The sequence below is a fragment of the Garra rufa genome, chromosome 10 (genome assembly GCF_049309525.1).
Source record: "Garra rufa chromosome 10, GarRuf1.0, whole genome shotgun sequence".
Lineage (NCBI taxonomy): Eukaryota > Metazoa > Chordata > Actinopteri > Cypriniformes > Cyprinidae > Garra > Garra rufa.
The window spans coordinates 29,856,491-29,880,735 of NC_133370.1; the positions used below are offsets into that span (position 1 = coordinate 29,856,491).

General features: G+C 35.4%; 3 protein-coding genes across 3 annotated transcripts; 2 read left to right on the forward strand and 1 right to left on the reverse strand.

The window, feature by feature from the left end:
• The first annotated feature begins 5,166 nt into the window (after window positions 1-5,166).
• On the forward strand, window positions 5,167-12,248 carry bokb (BCL2 family apoptosis regulator BOK b). The gene is made up of 4 exons (XM_073849080.1): window positions 5,167-5,909; window positions 6,647-6,775; window positions 10,057-10,220; window positions 11,552-12,248. Exons 1-4 carry the CDS (start codon window positions 5,654-5,656, stop codon window positions 11,669-11,671), a joined length of 669 nt encoding a protein of 222 aa, XP_073705181.1. The 5' UTR covers window positions 5,167-5,653; the 3' UTR covers window positions 11,672-12,248.
• An 814-nt stretch (window positions 12,249-13,062) lies between these two features.
• On the reverse strand, window positions 13,063-15,599 carry thap4 (THAP domain containing 4). Its single transcript, XM_073849081.1, has 5 exons — window positions 15,463-15,599; window positions 15,092-15,245; window positions 14,901-15,010; window positions 13,547-13,650; window positions 13,063-13,413 (listed from the first exon to the last, which is right to left on the reverse strand). Exons 1-5 carry the CDS (start codon window positions 15,485-15,487, stop codon window positions 13,297-13,299), a joined length of 510 nt encoding a protein of 169 aa, XP_073705182.1. The 5' UTR covers window positions 15,488-15,599; the 3' UTR covers window positions 13,063-13,296.
• Window positions 15,600-16,337: 738 nt separating this feature from the next.
• On the forward strand, window positions 16,338-24,143 carry LOC141344541 (F-box only protein 15). Its single transcript, XM_073849421.1, has 10 exons — window positions 16,338-16,453; window positions 16,562-16,672; window positions 16,752-16,856; window positions 16,917-17,150; window positions 19,655-19,852; window positions 19,923-20,049; window positions 20,717-20,799; window positions 20,905-21,038; window positions 21,671-21,792; window positions 23,621-24,143. Exons 1-10 carry the CDS (start codon window positions 16,338-16,340, stop codon window positions 23,885-23,887), a joined length of 1,497 nt encoding a protein of 498 aa, XP_073705522.1. The 3' UTR covers window positions 23,888-24,143.
• The last annotated feature ends 102 nt before the right edge of the window (window positions 24,144-24,245 follow it).

Sequence of the window (24,245 nt, forward strand, 5' to 3'; positions counted from 1 at the left end):
CTTTCTATTGATGTATGGTTTGTTAGGATCGGACAATATTTGACTGAGATACATCTATTTGAAATCAGAAATCTGAGGGTGCAAAAAAATCAAAAAGACTGAGAAAATCACCTTTAAAGTTGTCCAAATTAGGTTCTTAACAATGCATATTACAAATCAAAAATTACATTTTGATATATTTACAGTAGGAATTTTACAAAAAATCTTCATGGAACATGAACTTTACTTAATTTCTCAATGATTTTTGGCATAAAAGAAAAATCTAAAATTTTGACCCATGCAATGTATTTTTGGCTATTGCTACAAACAAACCCCAGCGACTTAAGACTGGTTTTGTGGTCCAGGGTCACAATTAAGATAATACATTAATATGGTAAGACACACCAATTTGCTATATCAAGCAGCAAAACAAGCTGTTTTGTACAGCTAAAAATAGCTGGACATGGATGAGACCAGAAGCCAGGCGCATAAAATTTACAAATGGCCTTATGGGAAGAAAAAGGTAGATAATTTGTATGTCACAGAAGAAAAGATTGGTCACAACTGTTATTACATCGCAAATGTAACCAACCCTGCCACTAAATATGCCTACTTCCCAACTATATAGTACGCAAAAAACACCATTTCACACAAATAAGTGCATCATCAGGCTATTTAAAGTGCACTTTTTCTTACTGGAATTTTCAATGTGAAAATATGGCAGTGTTTTATTGTCATAATATTTTTAGAATAATGTCAACATTTCAAGATTAGAGTTTATCAGTGTGAAAATTTCAACTACTTCAAGATAAATACATAAATAAATAACTTATTTATGAAAATAATAAAACAATGTTGGCAAAGTTATTTTGTTGGCGTTTCTGAGGTAAATGTTAGGCCTATGTTATGACTGTTATGACTATTTACGAGATGTTTTCTTGATGATCTTCGAAACATGATTGATCGATTACATGAGACATTATTTACGAGATGTTTTCTTGATGATCTTCGAAACATAATTGAACGATTACATGAGACATTCTTGAACTGAGGCGAATGCAGTAATCTCACGTCACACGTGGGGCTGATTTGCTATGCCACTGATTTTCATATCATTGAACATAGGCCTATTTCTGATCCACCCCAGTCCAGTCCTTGGAAGATTTGTTTTTGTATTCTGTATACCATTTCAAGTTCATGTAAACATGCACTGAAATCTTTGGATGCTGCATCACATCTTGCTGGATTTGAATCATGCATTTGAAGAGTTTAAATCAAGACAAGACAAGAATCATTCTGTTTCAGCTCTGAGTTTATTGCATTTCATTAATTATAATATATAATTTAATGTATTTTTAACTCTTTGGTCGTTTATTTTCCTCATTACTTTAAATATGTATTTGATTTCTATCTAAAATCATAAATATGGTTTATAGCAGGTGATAACAGTGATTAACAACCATTAATAATGAAGGGCGGGGTCGGGTGGGGTTTGCTATAAACCTTTAAAGCTCATTTGGTTAGAAAGAATAACCACCTCGCCCTCCTGTTGTCAATCTCCGTGTCACACCCCCCACCACACACAACACACTACACCACATCGGTCATTTACAACTCTACCCAGACCCCCCTGCACACCCACAGCATACCACAGGCCGGCAGGGGGGGCAACTATACAGACTTAACGTGCGCGTACATACCGCAGGGGGTCTGCACATGAAGCTGGGTGCAAATTCATGCCGGTCGCCAGATAGAGTACCACAGAGTTAGCTACTAGAGAAACATGCAAGTAATTCTGCGAGGAGAACAGGTAGATCAACCGCTGAACCTCAACTTTGAACTTACCAAAATTCTTTTAGAACGCTTCTTTCCAGATCGCTGTATGACGTCATATTAAGTCGTCTCGGAAGGCCGTTTTTAAAAACAAATACGTAACGTTAACGTCTTCAAGTAAAAAATCACACATACAGTTCGTTTTAATTCTCTTTTATCTAAATACAATCGAAAGTAGCCATTCTTTTCATTGAGAAAACACAAAGCCTTAAATTAAACACCAAGGACATTGTGGATACATTTTCCAAAAGAAAGGCCCAGAGAATTGAATTAGTTACAACTATAAATCTGAGTAGTTTTCTGTCTTTTTTGCATTTTTTAATACTTTGAATATTGAATACTATACTATTGAATACTTTGTTATGCTTATTTTATTTTTTCTCAACCATGGGAAAAACTTGTGGAAGCTGCTAAATCATATAGAGAAGGACTTCATAAGCAGGAAACAGGAAGCAGGGCACACTATTTTGGTATAGGTGGTAAAAATACGTACAAGCAGCATTAATTAAGATATTAGCCTAATATTTCACCTACCTGACTGGAAATGATAAAAAAAACATGAATGTTGTCAAGATTTTTGCCCTTGAAATCCTGGTTCAGTTTGGCCAACCACAAACACCTTTTGCTCTGAGACAGTTTTTACACTCTTCTCCTTGATTTGTTATAACTTTTGGCAATTTATAGTACTCCAAATGTTTTTCCCGGTCTGGCCAATTAGTACAACCTGAAACATGACAATATTTGATCATTTTTAGCAGCAATAATCAGCAAAAGTTCTGCATGTTTTGTTCAGTTCAGTGGCATTGTTCATGTTCAGTGTTGCTGATATGTCCAATTGATGACGTGTCGTAAAAACACTAGTAAATATGGCAGCGTTTTACTGCATAATATTTTTAGAATTAAAGTCAACATTACAAAAATAAACTTAATGTGAAAATTCCACCTACTCCAAACAAAGTAGTTAACTGATTGATTTATGAAAATAATAAACCAACATTAGCAAAATAAGTTTTATGTTATGACTGTTATGGCTATTTAACAATTGTTATCTTAACAATTTTCAAAACAATGATTGATAGATTAGGCTACATGAGATATTCGTTTTATGAAGTTGTTATGATTCTTTTCAACATGTCTTCTGATATTCATTCATGTTTATTTTGTGCTAGTAGAAAAGAGGAAATCATGTTCGATTTACATACTGTGTGAACTGAGGCAAATACAGTGATCTCACATCACATTAAAAAGCTGAAACACATTTGTTTGTGTTTTGTGATAAAATTGACAGAATTTAAAGGATAAGATTTGTGTTATATTCATGCGATTATAAGGTGGCTGGTGCACTACAAATAATGTAGTGCTATAACCATCAGTAAAACAGCTTTTAAATAGTCGCGTTATGTGATTTACCTCAAAAAAGACAACAATAAGAAGCATTGGAGCCATTTCAGATGCAGCTCAAGTCTTAGGGACAAAACACCACTGCTTGACCCAATTAGAGTAGATTTTAATGTGGTAAATGAGGAAAAAATTGACTTTATCCTCAAATGCACTGTAAAATGTCATCTATAGTACAGTGTTTGTGTGAAATGATTGTAAATTAGCCTGAAGCAGGAATTTTATGAGTGATGAAGTCAGCTTCCCTAATGATATAAATATATTGCAGGGGTTGATTTTCTGGATTTTCTGGAATGGATAGGATCATGGTCATTTACTAATTGCTGTGATTTCATGGGAATTACATGATACAGGAGGGGAGGGATTATTGTCCAGCACACATCATCAAAAAAAGAGATGTCGCTGGAGGAGAAGTTAATGATTTTTAAAGTATTTTTCAAATTATAATTTTAATAATATTTTTGTGCTGTGACCTCAGAGGTGGAAACATAACAGCCATGCACACTTAGACCATCTCATTTTAGCATTTAATGCTGAGCAGGACTCTAGACTTAAAGCTTCAGAAGAAAAATTTGAGTTGTGTTATATTGCATGAAAGTCTGGACTAGGAAGGATGCATCCTCACCAGGATATCCAGCCTTATATATGCAGCCTTTCATTTAAGAAGCATCCAATAAGGGCACATGAATATAAAAAAAAGAAAATGATATGCTTTGATCAATCATTTATAATAAAGACCAATGTTAGGGGTAACGCATTACAAGTAACGCAAGTTACGTAATCAGATTACTTTTTTCAAGTAACTAGTAAAGTAACGCATTACTTTTTAATTGACAAGAAAATATTTTGTCAAATAAGTAATGCCAGTTACTTTGTTTTCCCATTTATTGACTGACAAGTCTCCTTGTTACTGTAATTCTAAACTAAATGTGAACATACATTAAATCATCTCACTCGAAAAACAAAACAAAAGGGCTTTCTTAAAATAGAACCTTTTATATTAAAAAACAAGCAAGCCTTGCTTAAATTATTAAAATTAGTTACTTTTCTAAATGGTCAATTCTGTTTTCATGACAACTTTATCTGTAGCTATATAAAGACCTATTACCTTTATTATCTGTCCACTTAAATCTACACTAAATAGATTCATTAGGCTTAACAGCGTAATGCGATTGCATAAAAAAATAAGTGTTTGACAAACAAAGTACTGCATACAGTACTTGGTGCATGAGCATGATACACCAAATCAAGTCTATAAACTGATATTTGCAATAATTTCATATCATATATGATACAAAACATTTAGTTTTGTTAGTACAGTTTTGGTTAGGTTATATTCTTTTAATTATTTTAATGCAATGCATAGACTTACTGTGAATAAAGCATTCCTCTGTTATGGATATAATGAATGAAACTGGAATCTCTGTAAGAATCACAGTATCTCCAGAATTAAGTGTAATGCAAATACCCAATAATAAATATCCAATAATAAATCAATCACACTTTTCTAGGATTACCTGAGAGACCACCATATGAAATATGACCAGGAGAAAAAGACTTGTGTATGTGAGTATGTGTGACTGAGATCTATTCATGAGTCAAACACAGGACTTTAAACGCTTGTGTTGGTTTGTAGTGAGAGGATTAGCTCGCTAAACATAGACAGATAATAACTTACCCGGTCAACCACTAGACTCTAGAGTCTAGACTCTAGAGCAAAGCATGAATGAACTTCCACTGATCCTTGAGGAAGAATCATTATATGAAATGAACATTTTATGGCGCCTTCACACATACAGTAGGTCTGTTAGAAAAAAAAAAAAAACTTATCTTTTAACATCAGTGTGATTTTAAAAATTAAGAAATTAACATTAGGTAATGCTGCACAATATATAGACAATTATATAAATTTGTATGAATAACCTAGAATTAGAAAGAAATTATTCATTCAGCATTCAGTTATGACTACAAGCATGGTACGTTTTGCCAGGATTCCATAGACTGTTTATATTTGGACTAAGCCAAGCCACTTGGTTGATTAGTGGTTACCTAAGAGTTCCAGGTAGCGAGAAAAATCGCTTCCAAGTGTCTGAATCAGGGCACAGGCGAACAGCGACCTCATACAGCACGATGGAAACATGACAGAAACTCCATTTCAACATTGTGTGCTCTCATATGAAACAGAAGGCTAATGGAAGAGACACTGAAGATCTGAAGATGACAAATCATAAAATGTGACAGCGGAAGTTGGTCGATCGATCAGCGTAAATCAATTTGCTTGGAATTTATTGTGGGCTGTTCAAATCCCTAATTGGGTATTTACGTTTCGGCGAACCTGTTTCGGATTTAATTTATCTGGACTTCGTCGTAGAAATGCGCTTTGTAATTTCAGTAGCGTTTGTGGGGTGTTTATGCAGGCTGCTTCAACCAGTGAAGTTGCAGTATGTTTTGCTCGTGTCAAACAAACATGCGGCACATGAACGTGTTTGAGCGCTCCTCCGTGTTCGCCGCGGAGATGATGGAGGTGTTTGACCGGACTCCCACGGAAAAGGAATTCGTCTGTCAGTCTAAGGAACTTTGTAGAGACTTCATTCACTCCAGACTCATAAGGGAAGGACTGAGTTGGTCAAAAGTCGAGTCTGACCTGCCTGAGCCACACGGAGCTCTTGCGGATGTATCTATAGTGCTGCTAAAACTGGGTAAGAAAACTAGAAGTGAGTGTGAATTGATGCTCAAAACAGGTGTGATGCTATTTCAGTATTTCTTATTAAGATAAAGCAGGACTATTTCATAACATCACAACTCAAGTCAGCATTCAGATTTCTTTCTTTTTCTTTATGGAACTTGTTTTCTTTCTTTTGAATTCTTTCAGTGTCATAGCTGTGATTTATAGCAAGCGTGTATTAATGCTGTAACCACATATAATGTATTTGAGGGGACCAAATGTGACCCTAGACCACCAGTCATAAGGGATTTATGAATAAGCTTTCCATTGATGTATGGTTTGTTAGGATAGGACAATATTTGGCTGAGATACAACTATTTGAATATCTGCAAGCTGAAGGTGCAAAAAAATCAAAATATTGAGAAAATCGCCTTAAAGTTGTACAAATGATAACATGTATATTACCGATCAGAAATCAGTTTTGATATATTACCGGTAGGAAATTTACAAAATATCTTAATGGAACATGATCTTTACTCAATATCCTAATGATTTTTGGCATAAAAGAAAAAAATAATAATTTTGACCCAATATGTTGCTGGATAATAGCTACAAACATACCCATGCTACTTAAGACTGGTTTTGTGGTCCAGGGTCACAAATGTTGATTCAGCCATTGAAAACCCATTTTGTTTGACCACTATTCTGAATATTTTAATGTTGGTGGGATATATCCCTACAATGTTTTACAGATGTAGCTTTGTTTTACAGGTGATGAACTGGAGTGTATGCGTCCATATGTGTATCGTAATATCGCAAAGCAGCTGAACATCAGTGTAGCAGTGGAGGCTGTGGTGTCAGATGCATTTCTCTCTGTAGCAACAGAGATCATAGTCATGGGTAAGTGAGCTGGAAGACAATATTACAGGTGTTTTCAAGGGCAGTGTTATTGGGCGTGACCTCACTGCCCCAGTAAATTAAGTATTTTATTATTTTCATTTTCTCTGAGTATTGTTGTTGTTGCTAATTCTGTACATAATTGGCTATTTTGAGGGGAAAAACCCTGCAGCATTGGGGCACTGCTATAAATGGAGTGATTTTGGAGATGTGGGATTTGTTCCAAATGTAAATGAAGCGATGTTAGCCTGAGCAGGGTTTGAGGTTTTAAAAAATAACATTTCAGGACATTAATTTTATTATGTTTTTATTAAATTACAGTAAAGTTGTCTTTACTGGAAGAGCTATTGGCTTTAACCTATTATTGGGTTTCAGTGGTGTGTTTGAGAGGGGCACTTTGATCGTCAGTTTAATGAGAAGTTCTTCAGTGGTCTTTTTTCGGAACATGGAAAAAAACCTAAAAAGGACATACCCACATTCTTTCCTTTGTACATATTTGGTCACATATTTTATCTGGGTTCTGCTTCTATTGATGTACATGCTGGTTGACTGTAATGGAGTCTTAAACAATGGCAACATTGTTTCACTCTGCCTGATGATCTTCTGACAACAATCTATCATCTGTAGTAAGGTGAATTAATTAAATGAATGCTGAAGATGATAGAACGTGAACAATTGGCATAGTCCTTGACTCTTGAAGCATGACAGTGTTTTATGGCAGATTTAATGGTGTTTCGAGATTCATCATCAGTTGAATAGGTTATCAAGGTACACTACCAGTCAAAAGTTTTTGAACAGTAAGATTTTTCAAGTTTTTTTTTTAAAGAAGTCTCTTCTGCTCACCAAGTACAGCAAAAACAGTAAAATGGAAATATTTTTACTATTTAATATAACTGTTGTCTAGTTGAATATATTTTAAAATCTAATTTATTCCTGTGATTTCAATGCTGAATTTTTAGCATCATTACTCCAGTCTTCAGTGTCACATTATCCATTATTCTAATATTCTTTGCTGCTCAAAAAACATTTATTATTATTATGTTGAAAACAGAGTAGATTTTTTTTTTCAGGTTTCTTTGATGAATAGAAATAGAAATCTTTTGTAATGTTTCAAATGTCTTTATCATCACTTTTGATTCATTTAAAGCATCCTTGCTAAATAAAAGTATTCATTTCTATAATTTCTTTCCCAAAACAAAACCAGGCATGTGATTGGCTAAGGACAAAAAAGCAGGAAAATATACTAAGACCCCCCCCCCACCCCACCCCCCGGATAATGATTTGCGGTTGTCGGTTGGGAAAATTAACCGAAATGAGCATCCCTAAAGGACAAAAAAGCAGGAAAATATACTAAGACCCCCCCCCCACCCCACCCCCCGGATAATGATTTGCGGTTGTCGGTTGGGAAAATTAACCGAAATGAGCATCCCTAATAGCTAGCAAATACAAGTAAGTTAATGTTAATGCAGCTTAAACATCCTGCCATAGTAGAAAATCACTCAAAATCGATCATCTAATCCAGAGGTCTTCAACTAAAACGGCTCGAGGTCCAGACAATTAAATATAAAAAACTTATGTTTTTTTTTTTTTTTTTTTCGCGAGACCAGGGTATCTGCAGCATATTTAATCTTAAATTCTACACATTTAAATACTTTTTTAAAGACCTGAACAAAATTTAATTAATAAATAAATAAATTATTAAAATGACTATAAAAAGCATGATTTACAATTGAGATGCAGATTTCCCAAAACAAAAAAGATAATTTAAACAATTATTGTCAATCAAGTATTATATTAATTAACATATATTTTATTTCCTTAATTGTTTACATTTGTATAACACATGATCTTGTCGATCCATCAGATAACATTTACAACTCTACGTGTTTGGTGCTTAAAACCATGGACTGATTTGTTTACATTGGTCTTTTTGACAACAGTAGACGTTCGAGCTGATAAAAAATGTCAGATCATTCTCTTCCAGCAGGAGGCGCTATCAGAATGATACACAAAGCAGCGCCGCAGCTGACTTTGAAACGCGCAGCGCTCATATTTATTCAATGGATAACCTTATAAAGTTCCATCGCAATTCTTGCCTTTTAGTCCCCACTTTTAAGACCACCTGAAATAATTAGTCTTTCTTAACCCCTAATAACACTACAGTCATCAATAAAAATGAAGAGCTTTATTTCAAGAACTGACTTTCAAAAACCCTTAGCCTACACAAAATACGTTTCTTTTTATTTTGCAGAAGAGAAATATTAGGGAAGTAAATTAATATCAGCATATGAAGTATATTCGTCTATCATTGTCTCTTAGAGAATGTGCACATTAGATGCTGAAAGCGCTGTTGTTACTTTCACTTTAATATATGCAGTTTTCACGTTGCTTGTGTGATATCCATTGGCTCACCGTCGTGGTTTAAAATATAAATATGTATAAAAATACAGTATAAAAAGATATATTTACAATATTTTGCGACGTAACCCCAAAATAATGCATTTTCCATCAACGTTCACTCACTGAAAGCTACATCTGTCTGCCGATCTTTTCTCTCCTCACTGCACGGAAGATTGCACCCAAACGCTGACCCTAGTGTGCTTGATATAAATGTATTTATTAGAAATAGCGTTTGGCATTTTTTTTTTATTATTATTATGTCAAAAGCTTTCACGGTCCGCATGGACGCATCTTGCGGTCCGGAATCATACTTCGCCATCCGCCATTTGCGAACGGTCGCAAATACATGACATAGGTCACATTTTCAGGTCGAAAAATCCGGAATTCCGGATTAATCCGGAAAAATCACATCCCTGCAAAACGTTTATAATGTTACCTTTTGATTTCAGATAAATGCTGATCTTTGGATTTTTTTTTTTTTTTTTTTTTTTTTTTTATAAAAAATGTTTCTTGAACAGCATATCAGCATATTAGAATGATTTTTAGAAGGACCATGTGACACTGAAGAATGGAGTAATGATCCTGAAAATGTAGCTTTGATCACAGGAATAAATTGTATTGTTAAATATATTTAAATAGAAAGCAGTTCTTTAGAATAGTTAAAGTATTTCACAAATATACTGTTTTTTTGCTGTATTTTGTGTCAAATACATGCAAGCTTGGCACATTTGCAACCTCACAGAATACTTTTTTTTTTTTTAGTACTTTTTTTAGTAAATTTCATATATAAATCCCTGTATGTTCAATGTGAAAATATTTGCGGTGCTCAAATTGGATGGCTGTAGCTTTCTAATTCTGCTCACAGAATTGTTTATACTTTCAAGGTATCACATGGGGCAAAGTGGTGGCCATCTACGCTGTAGCAGCTGGGCTGGCGGTGGACTGTGTGCGTCAGGGCCATCCAGTCGTGGTGCATGCCATAGTGGACAGTCTGGGAGAGTTTGTGCATAGGAATCTGGTCCCATGGCTCAGAAAGAGAGGAGGATGGGTAAGCGTTCATTCTCTGTATTGCTGCCTTCATGAATCAAGACTGGTCCTGACCTCTAGAGGCCATATGTGGTAATAAAGTATTGTTACTCACCTGTAGCCATGCTGTTTAAAGACATAATTCACCTAAAAATGAAAGTTACCATATGATTTACTCACCCTTAAGCCATCCTAGGTGTATATGACTTTCTTCTTTCAGACAAATACAATTGAGTTATATAAATAAACGTTATTTTACAAACAATTACGTTCTAATTGTTTAGTGATAATTGTTCATGAGTCCCTTGTTTGTCCTGAACAGTTGAACTGCCTGCTAATGTTGAAAAAAATCCTTCAGGTTCCACAGATTCTTTGGGTTTTTAGAATTTTTGTGCATTTGACCCCTTTCCAACAATGACAGTATGATTTTTGAGATCCATCTTTTCACACTGAGGACAACTGAGGAACTCATATGCAGCTATTACAGAAGGTTCAAACCCTAACTGATGAAAAACAATGTATTAAGAGCTGAGGGGTGAAAACCTTTGAACAGAATGAAGATACATTTTTCTCATTTTGCCTAAATATGATCATTATCATTTAGTACTGCCCTCCAGAAGCTACCTGCATGTTTCCCAGAAAATAAATTAAATCTGATCTTCAAATTCAAAAAGTGTCCACCCCCTGGCTCTTAATGCATTGTGTTTCCTTCTGAAGCATCAGTGAGTGAGTGTCATATTTGTTTATGAGTTCCTTGTTTGTTGTAAACAGTTGCTTTCTGTTCTTCAGAAAAATCCTTCAGGTCCCACAAATTCTTTGGTTTTTCAGCATTTTTGTGTATTTGAACCCTTTCCAACAATGACTGTATGATTTTGAGACCCATTTTTTCACACTGAGGACAACTGAAGGACCCATGTGCAACAATTAAAGAAGGTTCAAATGCTCACCGATGCTCCAGAAGGAAACACAATGCTTTAAGAGTCAGGGGTGTAAACTTTTGAACAGAATGGAGATGTGTACATTTTGATTATTTTGTCTAAATATCTTTTTTTTTATTTAGTACTGCCCTTCAGAAGCTTCAGAAGATACTTACATGTTTCCCAGAAGACAAAATAAGTTAAAATTTACCCTGATCTTCAAATTCAGAAGTATCAGTGAGCATTTGAACCTTCTGTAATAGTCGCTCAGTGTGAAAATATGGATCTCAAAATCATACAATCGTTGTATGACTGCATTTTCTGATCGAATAAATTGCAAAAGAGATTTGTTTATAAAAATCTTATTGACCCCAAACTTTTGATGTTAGTGTATGTGATGGCACACCAAATGTTTTCTGTTCATCTGTCTTTCCAGGGGGACATTTTAAAATGCGTGGTGAACATGGACTCTAGAGCTCGTGCCCACTGGTTATCAACAGCTGTGTTCACATGGAGGCAGTTCTTAAAGGCCATGTACATCTACCTAACTAAATAGCCTTTTGCAGGAAATCATCCTGTTGACTGAGAACTGAATCTTTCCTTCTTATAACTGTTTGAATGGTCCATTGTACTGTTTGTGGAGCCCTGGGGAGCAAACGCCCCCTCACAAAGGTCACAGAACGTCACCCAGGTTCAACTGCACCTTAATCTTTTAAATTTATTATTTCTTTAAAATATACTGAAACAAATACTGTGACCTGACATTATGTAGAGGGGATGGGAATATGTGCTATATTCACTGCTTGAGCTACAGTACGTAATATCTGTCTTCCTTAGTTTAAAATGACCCAGAAATACGGTATGCAGGTATTGGAGCTCCTTTTGTGTTGACACATTGCGTGGATTCATTTCACTGAGATTTTATACTGAATGTCTGTGGTGATGAGTGAAACATTTTAATGTTTAATGTGTAATGACAATCTTCAGATTTTTATTTTTACAAACGTCCTTAAGATGATGTTTGGAGTGTCACTTTGCACTTTCAATTTGTACAGTTTGTGTGGTGTGTGAACTGTACCCTGTTGTCACCAGCTGTATACATCATAAAATAAAGATTTTAATGTATGAACTGAGCATGAAGTTAAACATTTTTAAACAGAGAGGGTTCCAGTGGTCATGGAAAACTGGGAGATATTATGGAAATAATATAAAAAAAATTTCCCCCCAAGAAAAAGTCAAAAAGCTAATTTCTATAGTGAATTAACACCATTCAAAAGTTTTGGGTTGGTAAGATTTAAGAAGACAAAAAAGTTTTTATAAAAGTGTCTTATGCTTACCAGAACTGCAATTATTTTATCAAAAATACAATAAAAACAGTAATATTTTGAAATATTACAAATTAAAATAACTTAGCTCCATTTTTCAGTGTCACATGCTCTATTAGAAATCATTATAATATGCTGATTTGGTGCTAAAGAACTGTTTATTATTATCAGTGTTGAAAAAAGTATTAAAAAACAGCATGTATTTGCAATATGTATTTTTTGTAACCATGTAAAAGTCCTTACTATCACTTACCAATTTTGAGCATCATTGCTCATTGTAAATATTAATTTGTCAAAAAACACATTTAATTACCCCAAACTTTAATCCATAATTTTGAGTGGAATCTCTATTAAACATTTTTTTTTAAAAGCAGTGTCTATGATTACTGAAAAAGCCACAGCAATTAATTAATCAAAACTTAAGAGAACTTTGTTTCTGTTAGTGAATTAATGTATCCCCCATGAAATACCATTAAACATATAAACACTAAAGGCTTCTCAAAGTTATGAATGGAGAGAAACTGTATACTCTGGTGACATATTTTAATTAAAAATTGTAAATTTAATCTTTTGGAAACTTATATGTGAAAATGAATAGTGTTTGCCATGACCAAACTTTAAATTTCAAAAGAGAATGTTACACTTTTATTGTAGTTGCTCTACATTATACAAAAGGACCCCTTAACAATTTTTGCAAAGCTTGTTTTGTCGGGAAGACAGGTCAGATCACATCTATTACTTAGAATTACATCCTTACAGATACATTATCATCACCCACAGGTTGCTATATATAAACCATCAATATTTAGTGTCAGATGCTTTTCACAAACACATCTACCTCCCACATGACAGCTAGTTAATCAGTCCGGCGGTAGGTGATGTGCAAGTGCTGTGTCAGAGGCTGTCCTTCCAGTGCCATAGAGACTGCCTGTTCCAGCCTTCCGTCCGGCTTCAACTGGATGTGCCTGGAGATCTGATAAAAAAATATGAATTATTAGTGGAACATTTATTCCAATAATTATACCAGTTCAGCACTACTAAAGAAAATAAGAACTTATTGTTTCATTGATCTGACAAGGCGCAAGTCAAACAGTTTGTTATGAGACCTGTTGAACGTAAGGCTGCTTGGCAAAAGATGTTCTAGCCAGGGCAGTGCTGTGCAGAGTCAGCTGCTGTCCAGTGAGCTCCCCCTCCTCAATCTCCACAAGACCTGGAAAAGATAGAAACAATTGATTTAAAAAAGATACATAATACTATAAACAGATTACTTTCAAATTTGGAGTTTGTTAATGATTACAAATGACACTGACACATTTGTATTTAGTAATGTAATCTTGTAATGTTTTTCTGAACTTTCTATTAATCAAAGAAAAAATTCTACTCAGATGTTTTCAATATAATAATAAATGTTTTTAAGCTGCAAATCAGAATATTAAAATGATCGTGTGACTGGAATAATAATATGTTAAAAAGTCAGCTTTGAAATCACAGGAATAAATTATATTTTAAAATATATTCAAATATTATTATATTATTTCAAATTTGTACTGTTTTTGCTCTACTTTGGATTGAATAAATGCAGGCTTGGTGAGCAGAAGAGACTTAAAAAACATTAAAAATCTTACTTTACAAAAACTTTTGACTGGTAGTGTATATCATAAAAATAAAATTATATATATATATATATATAAATATAGAAAATTACGTAATTAAATATATTTCATTATCATTAACATCAAGGACCCTAAACTGGATGTTGTGAAGGAAAAGTAGGGGGTTCATTATTAATAGGTAATTATTAATATAAATAAATAGATATACTCAAAAAATGTAAAAAAATAAAATAAAATAATAATAATAAATAAAAAATATATTTTTGTCTACATGCATGTCATAAATGTGACCCTGGACCACAAAACCAGCCATATAGGTACATTTTTCTGAATAAATAAGCTTTCCATTGACGTATGGTTTGTTAGGATAGGACAATATTTGGCCGGGATAAAACTATTTGAAAATCTGTTATCTGAATATTGAGAAAATCACCTTTAAAATTGTCAAAATGAAGTTCTGAGCAATGCATATTAATATTCAAAAATGACATTTTGATATACTTATGGTGGGAAATTGACAAAATATCTTCATGGAACATGATCTTTACTTAATATCCTAATGATTTTTGGCATAAAAGAAAAATCTATCTTTTCGACCCATACAGTGTATTTTTGGCTATTGCTACATATACCAGTGCTATCTAAGACTGGTTTTGAGGTCCAGGGTCACATATCATTAAGAGAATCAATTAATTATGAACAGCCACTGCTAGTGTAAATAACATGTAATCATTTAATCAATAAAAGTAACTTTAATCTGAGTGTGAGTATTTTAAAAACTAACAATCCAATTACAACTACTTAATTGTTGTAATCTGATTACATAATCCAAAGAAAAATCAAACACCTGAGTTCTGTGCGATGATGAAGGCCACCCTGTTGGAGCCTGGCTGAAGCCTGATGAATCCACACTCCCTGTGAAGTGGCTTTTTGCTCTCAGCATGAAATGCATTAAACCTGAAACAAGTAAATATATAATATATGAAGTCTGCATGTGGATTAAAACATTGTATGCCTCTGGATTATTTTGTTACTTACATAAAATTGATCACGGGCTGTCCTACATGTGAGAAATGTAGAGTCTCTGTGTAGCGAAAAGGTGTGATGGAGGGGAAGGATCCCTCTCCTGGCTCATCGGACTGCCAGGTTCCCAGGAGCCAGTCCAGCGGCAGCACTGCGGGATTCAGCTCCGCTGTGGAAACACGGACGGAGGTTGAATAAGGTGCCCGTTATATAATATACGTTCACGATCACATTCTCACGCACCTGCTGTTTATTTAATGCTTGTTTCGTTTTAATGGTAATACATTTGACGTTTGACCTACAGACGACAGCTCGGAAATAATAAGCCATTAGAAATAAGACAAATCATGTTTATAAATTTGAATGAAATCATTATGTTGTCCTACCAGAATGATTGAATGGGCATGACATTCCGCTTGAATATTTTTTACAATAACCACGAACTTTAACAATGATAGTCTCACTGAATTTATTTCGCGCTGCGGCTGAACTACTATCTGTTTGCCATCAGTGCGTATCTTCTTCCTGATTAGACACTAGGAATTCTGGGAGATGTAGTTATTAGGCACTTTAACGATACACACGATACCTTTTCTTCACTACACATTTCACTATGGCTCATTATGATATTTATAAAATGTATATTTAGGTCTTATATAAAGTTAGTACAATTTAATACAGGCTCGCCTGCAGATAGCTGAAATGGTAAATAATTAAAAAAGATTTAATGAATAAAAAGGCCAATAAAACCCAAATAAACAGACAGGGCCACTCAGTCATGACGTCAATTTGTAGGCTAACCCGGATGTCTAATGAGCTATTTTTATGGGTTTGGAATTTAAAATAGGCTAGAAGTGGCGATCGACACTCAAAAAATTAAACAAAGAAAATAAGTAAATTAATTAATTAATAAAAGAAAATAAAGCAGTTAAAGTGTTGTTTAATTATAATACACGTCTGTTCATTGTAAAAAAAATATATTGTCATACTGTGCGAATCCAGAGAGACGATTTAAATTCATTAGTTTGATTTCAATTTGACCTCATGTTATATTTACATTTGAACTTAATATAATTTTAATTTGATAGCCTATAACTTCACAAGAGGGCATATAAAAAGATTTTTATTTCTAACGAAAGAATTAAATCTAAATAGAAGTCAGTGCTAACTTTTATCCCTCTAGTGAAGTTATCTAGTGAGGTCATCGGCCAGCCGGGTTATCATCACTAATGAGAGTGAGTTAAAACGCCTTGAACACATCATGGCTGCTGGTCTTGGCGAGTTTCTGCGTAGTTTAAGACAAGGCCTTATGAAAGGTGAACAAAATACACCTACACGTGGACATGCTCAAGTTGGGGAATTTGCTCGTGCGAGAAGGTAGGCAGTCGAGTCGCGTTGGAGGTTTAAACAATGCTTTGGGATAACAATTCGCTAATGACACACTTTATATAGCTAGACTAAATGTGTATTTTTAATTTGTCAAAGGCGAAAGGATCATGAAACCTCCATGCCGACGCCTTTGCAACGTGAACCGTGTAAAACTCGGTTTGTGTCTGATCATTGCACTAAGGGCAGCCATGGGAATTATTTGGAGAGGCAAGTTTTTCCTCATTTAAATATTTAATTTTGTATATTATTGCATGTCAGTCATACATACATTATCTGTTCATCGTAGATTGCCTTCTGAGATCATCTTGAAGATCCTTTCCTTCCTGGATGCCTCCTCTCTGTTCAACATCAGCTTTGTCAACAAGCGGTTTCATGATTTGGCTAACAGCAAGTGAGTTCATGATGTAAAGAATATGAATAAGGAATATTATACATTAACACGGATGTCCAGTGCTTTGTGGTCTGTGTTGTATTCTTCTGAGATTAAAAAGAAAAAGTGGAGACCTCGAGTGATGCTGGTGACAGAAGTTGTGAGCAGCACAGTTGTGGAAGACAAGCCTGCTGGATACTGGAAGAAGCTGCTACTCAAGGAGATGGCCGGCTACAAGGACACCCTGTGGAAAACAGAGCTGAGACACTTGAACCCGCACACGGGCATGCCAGCTCTGACAGAGGATGTTCTCAGGTAGAATATGAGTGCTTGCAGCTTTTCAACAGGGCTGAAAGAAATCTTTTGGGTCCAGTCATGCTTATGTTTGGTTCTGCACAAAAGCATTTTTCATTACATGGAAAATGTGTATTTTGTATTACCCAGAAGTGCAGTAGACTATAGAAGTAATTGAGCCCTTTAGCAATACCTAAAATGTAGGAGTGCTTTTAAAATATCTAAGTGACATTTATTAAAAAAAAAACAAAAAAAAAAACACACATTTAAAGCAAAGCATTTAAGAGCCAATAATTTATATTATTCCAGCTTTTGTAGAAATCAGTACACTTTTTTCGGACTGGTACTCATGGTTTTTATGTTTGTTTGTCAGATAACAAATATAAAGAACCAATTTGCAAGAGTTGCGATGTATTTATTTCAATATTTTTATTACAAAAATAAGTAGCCATTATGTTTATCCCTGAAACATACATTTGAGATCTGCAAAATGGTAATTATTTGACCAAAAGAAGTATATATTTTTATTCAGTATTGACCTGAATAAGATATTTCCCGTAAATACATTTACATGAAGTCCACAAGAGAAAATAATAGTTTATAAAAATGACCTTGTTCAAAAGTTTACATAAACTTGATTCTTAATACTGTGTTGTCACCTGAATGGTCCACAGCTGTTTTTTCTTTTTGTTTAATGATAGTTGTTCATGAGTCCCTTGTTTGTCCTGAACAGTTAAACTGTCCGCTGTTCTTCAGACAAATCCTTCAGGTCCCACAAATTCTTTGTTTTTTCAGCATTTTTGTGTATTTCCATCTTTTCACACTGAGGACAACTGAGGGATTCATATGCAACTATTACAGAAGGTTCAAACACTCACTGATACTTCCGAATAACACAGTCATTGTTGGAAAGCATTCAAATACACTAAAATGCTACCAAAAAAGTCCATTCCCTGTTGCACATTTCTTTCCTGAGGGTGAATATACTTTTGGGTGAACTATTCCTTTAAAGCAGAGGTCTTCAACCCTATTCCTGGGGACCCAGGGTGCTTCTCATTATCCCTCCTCGTTTCCTCGCTCCTCTTTCGTCCATCCAATGATCTGGAAACCGATCGAGCTTAGCCATCTTGTGGGACATCTCAATTCTCTAATTGCACCGCGAGTCTTGTGCGTGGATACACAGGTGTATCCTATGTGGAAGTGTTTTATTGACTTAACGTGATGCACATATAAATTCTCCTCCCCCTTCACATCTGTCATTATAATTTACATTTATATTTTACCTTTGCAGTGTAAATAATGTCATATATTTCACCAGGGCATCTTGCTTTGTTAATATTTATTATGAATGCCTTAAATAACAAACTTTAACAACATATGGGCAGATCCCTTTAAGGCAGCTGATGATGCTTTGAAGTGACGCTTGAGTGGTCAAGAATATTCCAATGTTCATTCTTTGGTTCCTCCATCCTCATTTCCTTTCCTTAAATCTTTCCCTCGTATCCTAAGGGGGTGGAGCTAAGATGCAAGGAAAGGAAACAAGGATGCAAAAGTAAGAAATAAGAAGCACCCCCGTTATCCTGAAGAGTTTAGGCTGCATTCCAGGCAGGTTTTTGAGCTCGTAAATCACGACTTCAAACCATAACTCACGACTTTGTAGCATTCCAGGCAAGTCACGCTAAAAACTGCTTGAGCGCATTTATTGTTTTTATATTGTTATTCATTTGATTGCAACGTTATGTTATCCTAAACTCTATTTTTCACTGTGTGCCACTTGCATAAACCCCACACCCGTAGGGGCTGTCATTGTTGTTTCGCGGGCTATGTTACGTCAGAACTTGGAACTGGGAGTACATCGATCTAGTACGAAGTCATGGGTTTGACTTTCACGGGTAGACAGCACTTTTACGGGTAGAAGGTTGGAAAAACACGGGTTGCCTGGAACGCAGCATTAGGTTTTTGAGCTTGTAAATCACGACTCACGACTTTGTAGCGTTCTACGCAAGTCACCCCAAACTGCCTGAGCACATTTATTATTATTATTACATTATTATTAATTTGTTTGCAATGTTATATTGTCCTAAAGTCTATTTTTTCACTGTGTACCACTTGCATAAACACCGCATCCTTAGGTGCTGACATTGTTGTTTCACGGGCTATGTCACGCCACGAACTCGGAACTGGGAGTACATCCATCTAGTACGAGTTCACGAGTGGGAAGTCATGGGTTCGACTGCCGTTCGGGTGCACTTTCACGGGTAGAAGGTTGGAAAAACACGAGTAACGGGTTGCCTGGAATTAGCTACAACCTTAATCAAACACACCTGAAGCAGCCAATCAAGCTCCTCAACACTGCTTGAAAATTGCAGGCAGGTGTGTTAAAGCAGGTTGGAAATAAACTTTCCAGGAGCAGGGTTGAAAATCTCTGCTTTAAAGCGTCTGGATGCTTTCTGGCTGTCAAATGTAAGTGGGACATATCTGTAGTAAAAGTGAGGAAATACACATGTGTTTGCTGTGTTTTACAGGAGGTTGCACATTCAGTGGGAGATCACACTCACATATAAGAATGGACGGGAAAGTGTCTATAAGCAGACGCACACTTTCTTTGAAGATTCGTCAGTTACAGTGTGCTGGAACCAAGGGTTCTGGCCGTACATGTTCAATCTTAATAGCCTGCAGCTTCATGGAATAATGTGTCCAGCTACACCAGCTCCAGGAGACAAGTAAGAAATGCATCTGAATAATCTGAAGCATAATAAATACACTCATCTTACTATTGCCTCTTGTGTGTAGGCCAAGGTGGCGCTCTCTGATTCGCAAGACAAGTTTGCAAAGAAATGTTCACTGGTCATTCTTTGGTGCTGACAGGCTGGTGAAGATGTTGCTTTTTGATAAAGGGATCATCATCGGACTCTGGAGGGTATATATTTAGCAAAGTTTAAGTAATTAGGGATGCACAATACAGTTTTTTTGGTACTATATTGGTTATCGGTCAATTAGAGTTGTTTTTCTGTATGGGTTGATATTGGATATTTAGTTGTACAGATTTTTTTTTCTGTTTTTCTTTTATATTACTTCACAGGGGGACATTGGATGCAAAATTCACTTTTACATATAACCACCCTACAATAAAAAAAAAACATTTGCTCCTTTTTTTTTTAATCCTCCACAAACCTAAACATTCTCAATTATCAAGCTGTTTTGATTTTCCTAGCAATATGACAACATACTGCTCCATTTCATGAAGACCCTAAGGAATCATACCAACTTGTGGAAAATGGGCATCTAATGTCCCCTTTAAAATCTCACTTAATGTTTATATTTAATTATTCATGCATTCATACCTTTTAAAAGTTATTTTATTTTTCAAATGATTGATTATAGTTTTTAATGTTTTATTTTGATCTATTTAGTCAAAAAAGTGAAGAGATTTTATGTCATTTATTTATTAGCCATAACATGGAGGTAATCTCTATAGCTTAATTGGTGCATCCTTTTTTTTTTTAAATATAAACTTATTAAAAACATTATTTACATCCCACTTATGTTTTACTTATGTTTTTTATATTCATTGGTGGTGTTTGCAGGGCAACTGGAAAATTGCCTTCATCATGATCAACCTGCACTTCCACAAACTGATTGAAAGAAGTCTCCTTGGGTCAAGATTTTGGTACAAAATTCTTAATGGGTAGTATGGTTATTTAAAACATTGGCGAAGTTGATAATATCTGGCACAGTCCCTTAACACATAAAGAATGTTTGTTCAAATCAATAGTCCCTACATGCCCGCAGAGGACAATGCTGTGGACCCTGACTGTAGCCGCCATGGATACACTCTGCACATTGTGCTTCACAATCCAGTTCGGCGAATCATGTCACAGCGTTTTTCCCCACTTTACACCAGAAGAGGTAAATGTATAATATTTTTGTAAACCCATTTTTATTTTTTCCCTAATGTAGTTAATTTTTCAACAAATAATGAGCAACTTTTTGATATTTAAAGGGATAGTTTAGCCAAAAATGAAAATTCTGTCATTAATTACTCGCCCTCAAGTTGCCCTCAATCCATAAGACATTTGTTTTTTAGAAAACTAAATTAAGATATTTTTGATCAAATCCGAGAGCTCTCTGTCCTTGCACAACAACACAACAGAAATGTTGTGATAGTCCAGAAATGATAAAATAGTCCATGTGATCTCAGGGGTTCAACCGTAATTTTACGAGGCTACACAAGAAACTTTTTGTGCACAAAGAAAACAAAACATATGCGGGGTACTTTCTCCACAATAGTGGCGCACCATAGCAGGTGGGATGAGTAGGAGAATAATTGTTGAATAAAGTCTTTTTGAAAGTATTTTTGTTTTCTTGTAGCTTCGTAAAATTACGGTTGAACATGTCACTTGTTTCTGAAGATGAACAAAAGTCTTATGGGGTTTGGAACGAAATGAGGGTGAGTAATTATTGACAGAATTGTAATGTTTTGTGAACTATCCCTTTAAATTATGTAATGTGAATAATATGAATGTTCTTGGGCTTCACAGTGATGTCGCAAGCGGAAATTGTGCAATTGATCGCCATTAATTTCGCAAATGTTTCTGAGCACGTGCCTGTGGCGAAGATCAGTCTTCCGTGGCAAGCAGAGGGATTGCAGGGAGATGTTGAGGTACCCATTAATTCTTCATTCTTCTGCTTATTGGCCACTTTACTTGGACTTTATTTCTCCCTGGAACTGACTAGTCAGTGCTATTCTTAGGATACTGTATAAATAGATTGGAACATAAACAGAACCTGAACAAGGCCAGATACTAAAAGTCTGAATTTAAATGCAATTTGAATGCAGTTTCGTGTTGACAACTGGATTTACAACGTGAGAATGAAAATATGCTTTGTGTCTTGCTAAAAAGTATTCATACCTCTTCATTTTATTTCACATTTTGTTGCTAGAAAAATGTTAACTGCTTTAAATTACTCCCCCCCCCCCCACACACACATAAATCTACACTCCATAAACCATAATAGGAAAGCAATAAAAAATAAAAAACTTAAATGATTCCACTGCATAAGTATTCATACCCTTATCTGGGACAGGTAAAAATTTAGCTCAGGAGCATTCATATTGCTTGCAGATGTTGCTACACTTCAAATGAGGTTAACCTGTGGCATATTAAATTGAATGGGTATGTTTTGGAAAGGCGCACACGTCTTAATATAAGGTCTAACAGCTGAAAATGCATATCAGAGCAAAAAACTCCCTGTAGAGCTCAGAGAAAGGATTGCATAAAGCCACACAGAGTTCAAATAAAATTCTGCATTAAAGGTTCACAGAAGCATGTAGTCTTCGTTACCCTTAATGGAAGAAGGCTCAAACAACCACAACTCTTCTTAGAGCTGGCCTCCTGGCCAAACTGAGCAACTGATGGAGAAGGACCTTGGCCAGAGGGGTGACCAAGAACGTGATGGTCACTCTAATTGAGCTCCATGATCATATATGCAGATAGAAGAAACTGACAGAAGGACAGACATCAGTGCAACATTTCACCAATCTGGGGTGATGTGGCAAGGGTCAATCCTTTCCTCAGTGAAAACGCATGAAAACACACTTATAATTTGCAAAAAAAAAAAAACACCTAAAAGACTTTAGACTGTAAGAAACAAGATTCTCTGGTTTGATGAACCTCAATTTCAAGCATCATGTTTAAAAGGAAACCAGACACTGCACATCACCAGCAGAGTACCATCCCAGAAGTGGTGTGCTGGTAGCAGCCTCATGCAGTGGGGCTTTTTCAGTTTTTCAGTGGCTGGGACTGAGGGACTCGTCAGAGTAGAAGAAAAGCTCAATGCACCAAAATATTGATAGCCTTAATGAAAACCCAGTCCCAGAGCTTTTAGAACCTTAGATTGGGCAGGAGGTTCACCTTCCAACAGGACAATGAATTTAAGCACACAGCAAGAGTGACTTATAGACAGCTCTGTAAATGTCCTTGAGTGGCCCAGCCAGAACCTGGGCTTGAACCCAATGAAACATTACTGGAGAAACCTGAAAATATCTGCCAGACCCTATCCAAGCTGACAGAGTTTGAGAGGTGAAGAGGTGAGGCGAAGAATGGCAGATAATTGGCAAATGTTGATGTGCAAATCCACCCAAAAAGACTTGAGGCTATATTTACTTCAACTAAGTACTTAGTAAGGGTGTTTGAATACTTATGTAATGTACTTATTTCTGGTTTGTTATTTTTAATAAATTTGAAGTTGTAAAAATTCTGTTTTTGAGTTGTCATTATGGTGCATGGAGTGTAGACTGATGTGGGGGAAAAATTAAAACAGTTTAACATAAGGCAGCATTGTAAAATGTGGAAAAAAAACGAAGGGGTATGAATACTTTTGCAAGGCGCTGTATGTTTATTGTATATTTGGTTAGATATGCATTTCCTAAACTTGCTTCCTTTATCAAGGAATGATGGAAACAATGTTTACTTGCTCCACATGTCCAGCGTTGCTGCATGATGACTCTGACGGTGCTGGATGAGGCTCAGCGTCCCTTCTGGTGTGCGAGTACTACTGTAAAGATGTACAGTAGACAAAGAGTGCTGGACTTGGAGTATGAAGGTGAGCAGTTCATCATGCTTTACGAGGATGCTGAGGGGAAGGTCAGAATGACCTTTGTGTGGATGGAGGAATTTCAGCACTACTTCTTGGTGGAATTAGTTGCCATGTTCCCAGCAGCCAAAGTGAAAAGGCACTTTCGGGGCGAGTGTTGAAACTGTTGCAAAATCTAGCTGGTTTATGTTCAGAAAAGTTGGAATGATTTTGCTTTGAGTTGTAAATATTCGAAGATGATTTTGAAATTTCCAAGGTTATTTAATTTCATTCCTTGTTAATGAAAATGAGCTTTTTGGCAGTGTGTTAATATAAATATCTGAAATGTTTTGTATCTGAAAAGTTTCAGAGGCTTTGAGATTTGCTTTTGTTTTGTTAAACTGGAAATACCAATGCCATGTTATTTTGGTACCAATTTAAATTTGGTAAATGTTGTTAATCTTTATTTTTGGTGTCGTGTTTTTCATAGTTCGTCAAATAATTTTCAAAAGGAGAATAAATAACACAGTGGTTTGAGCA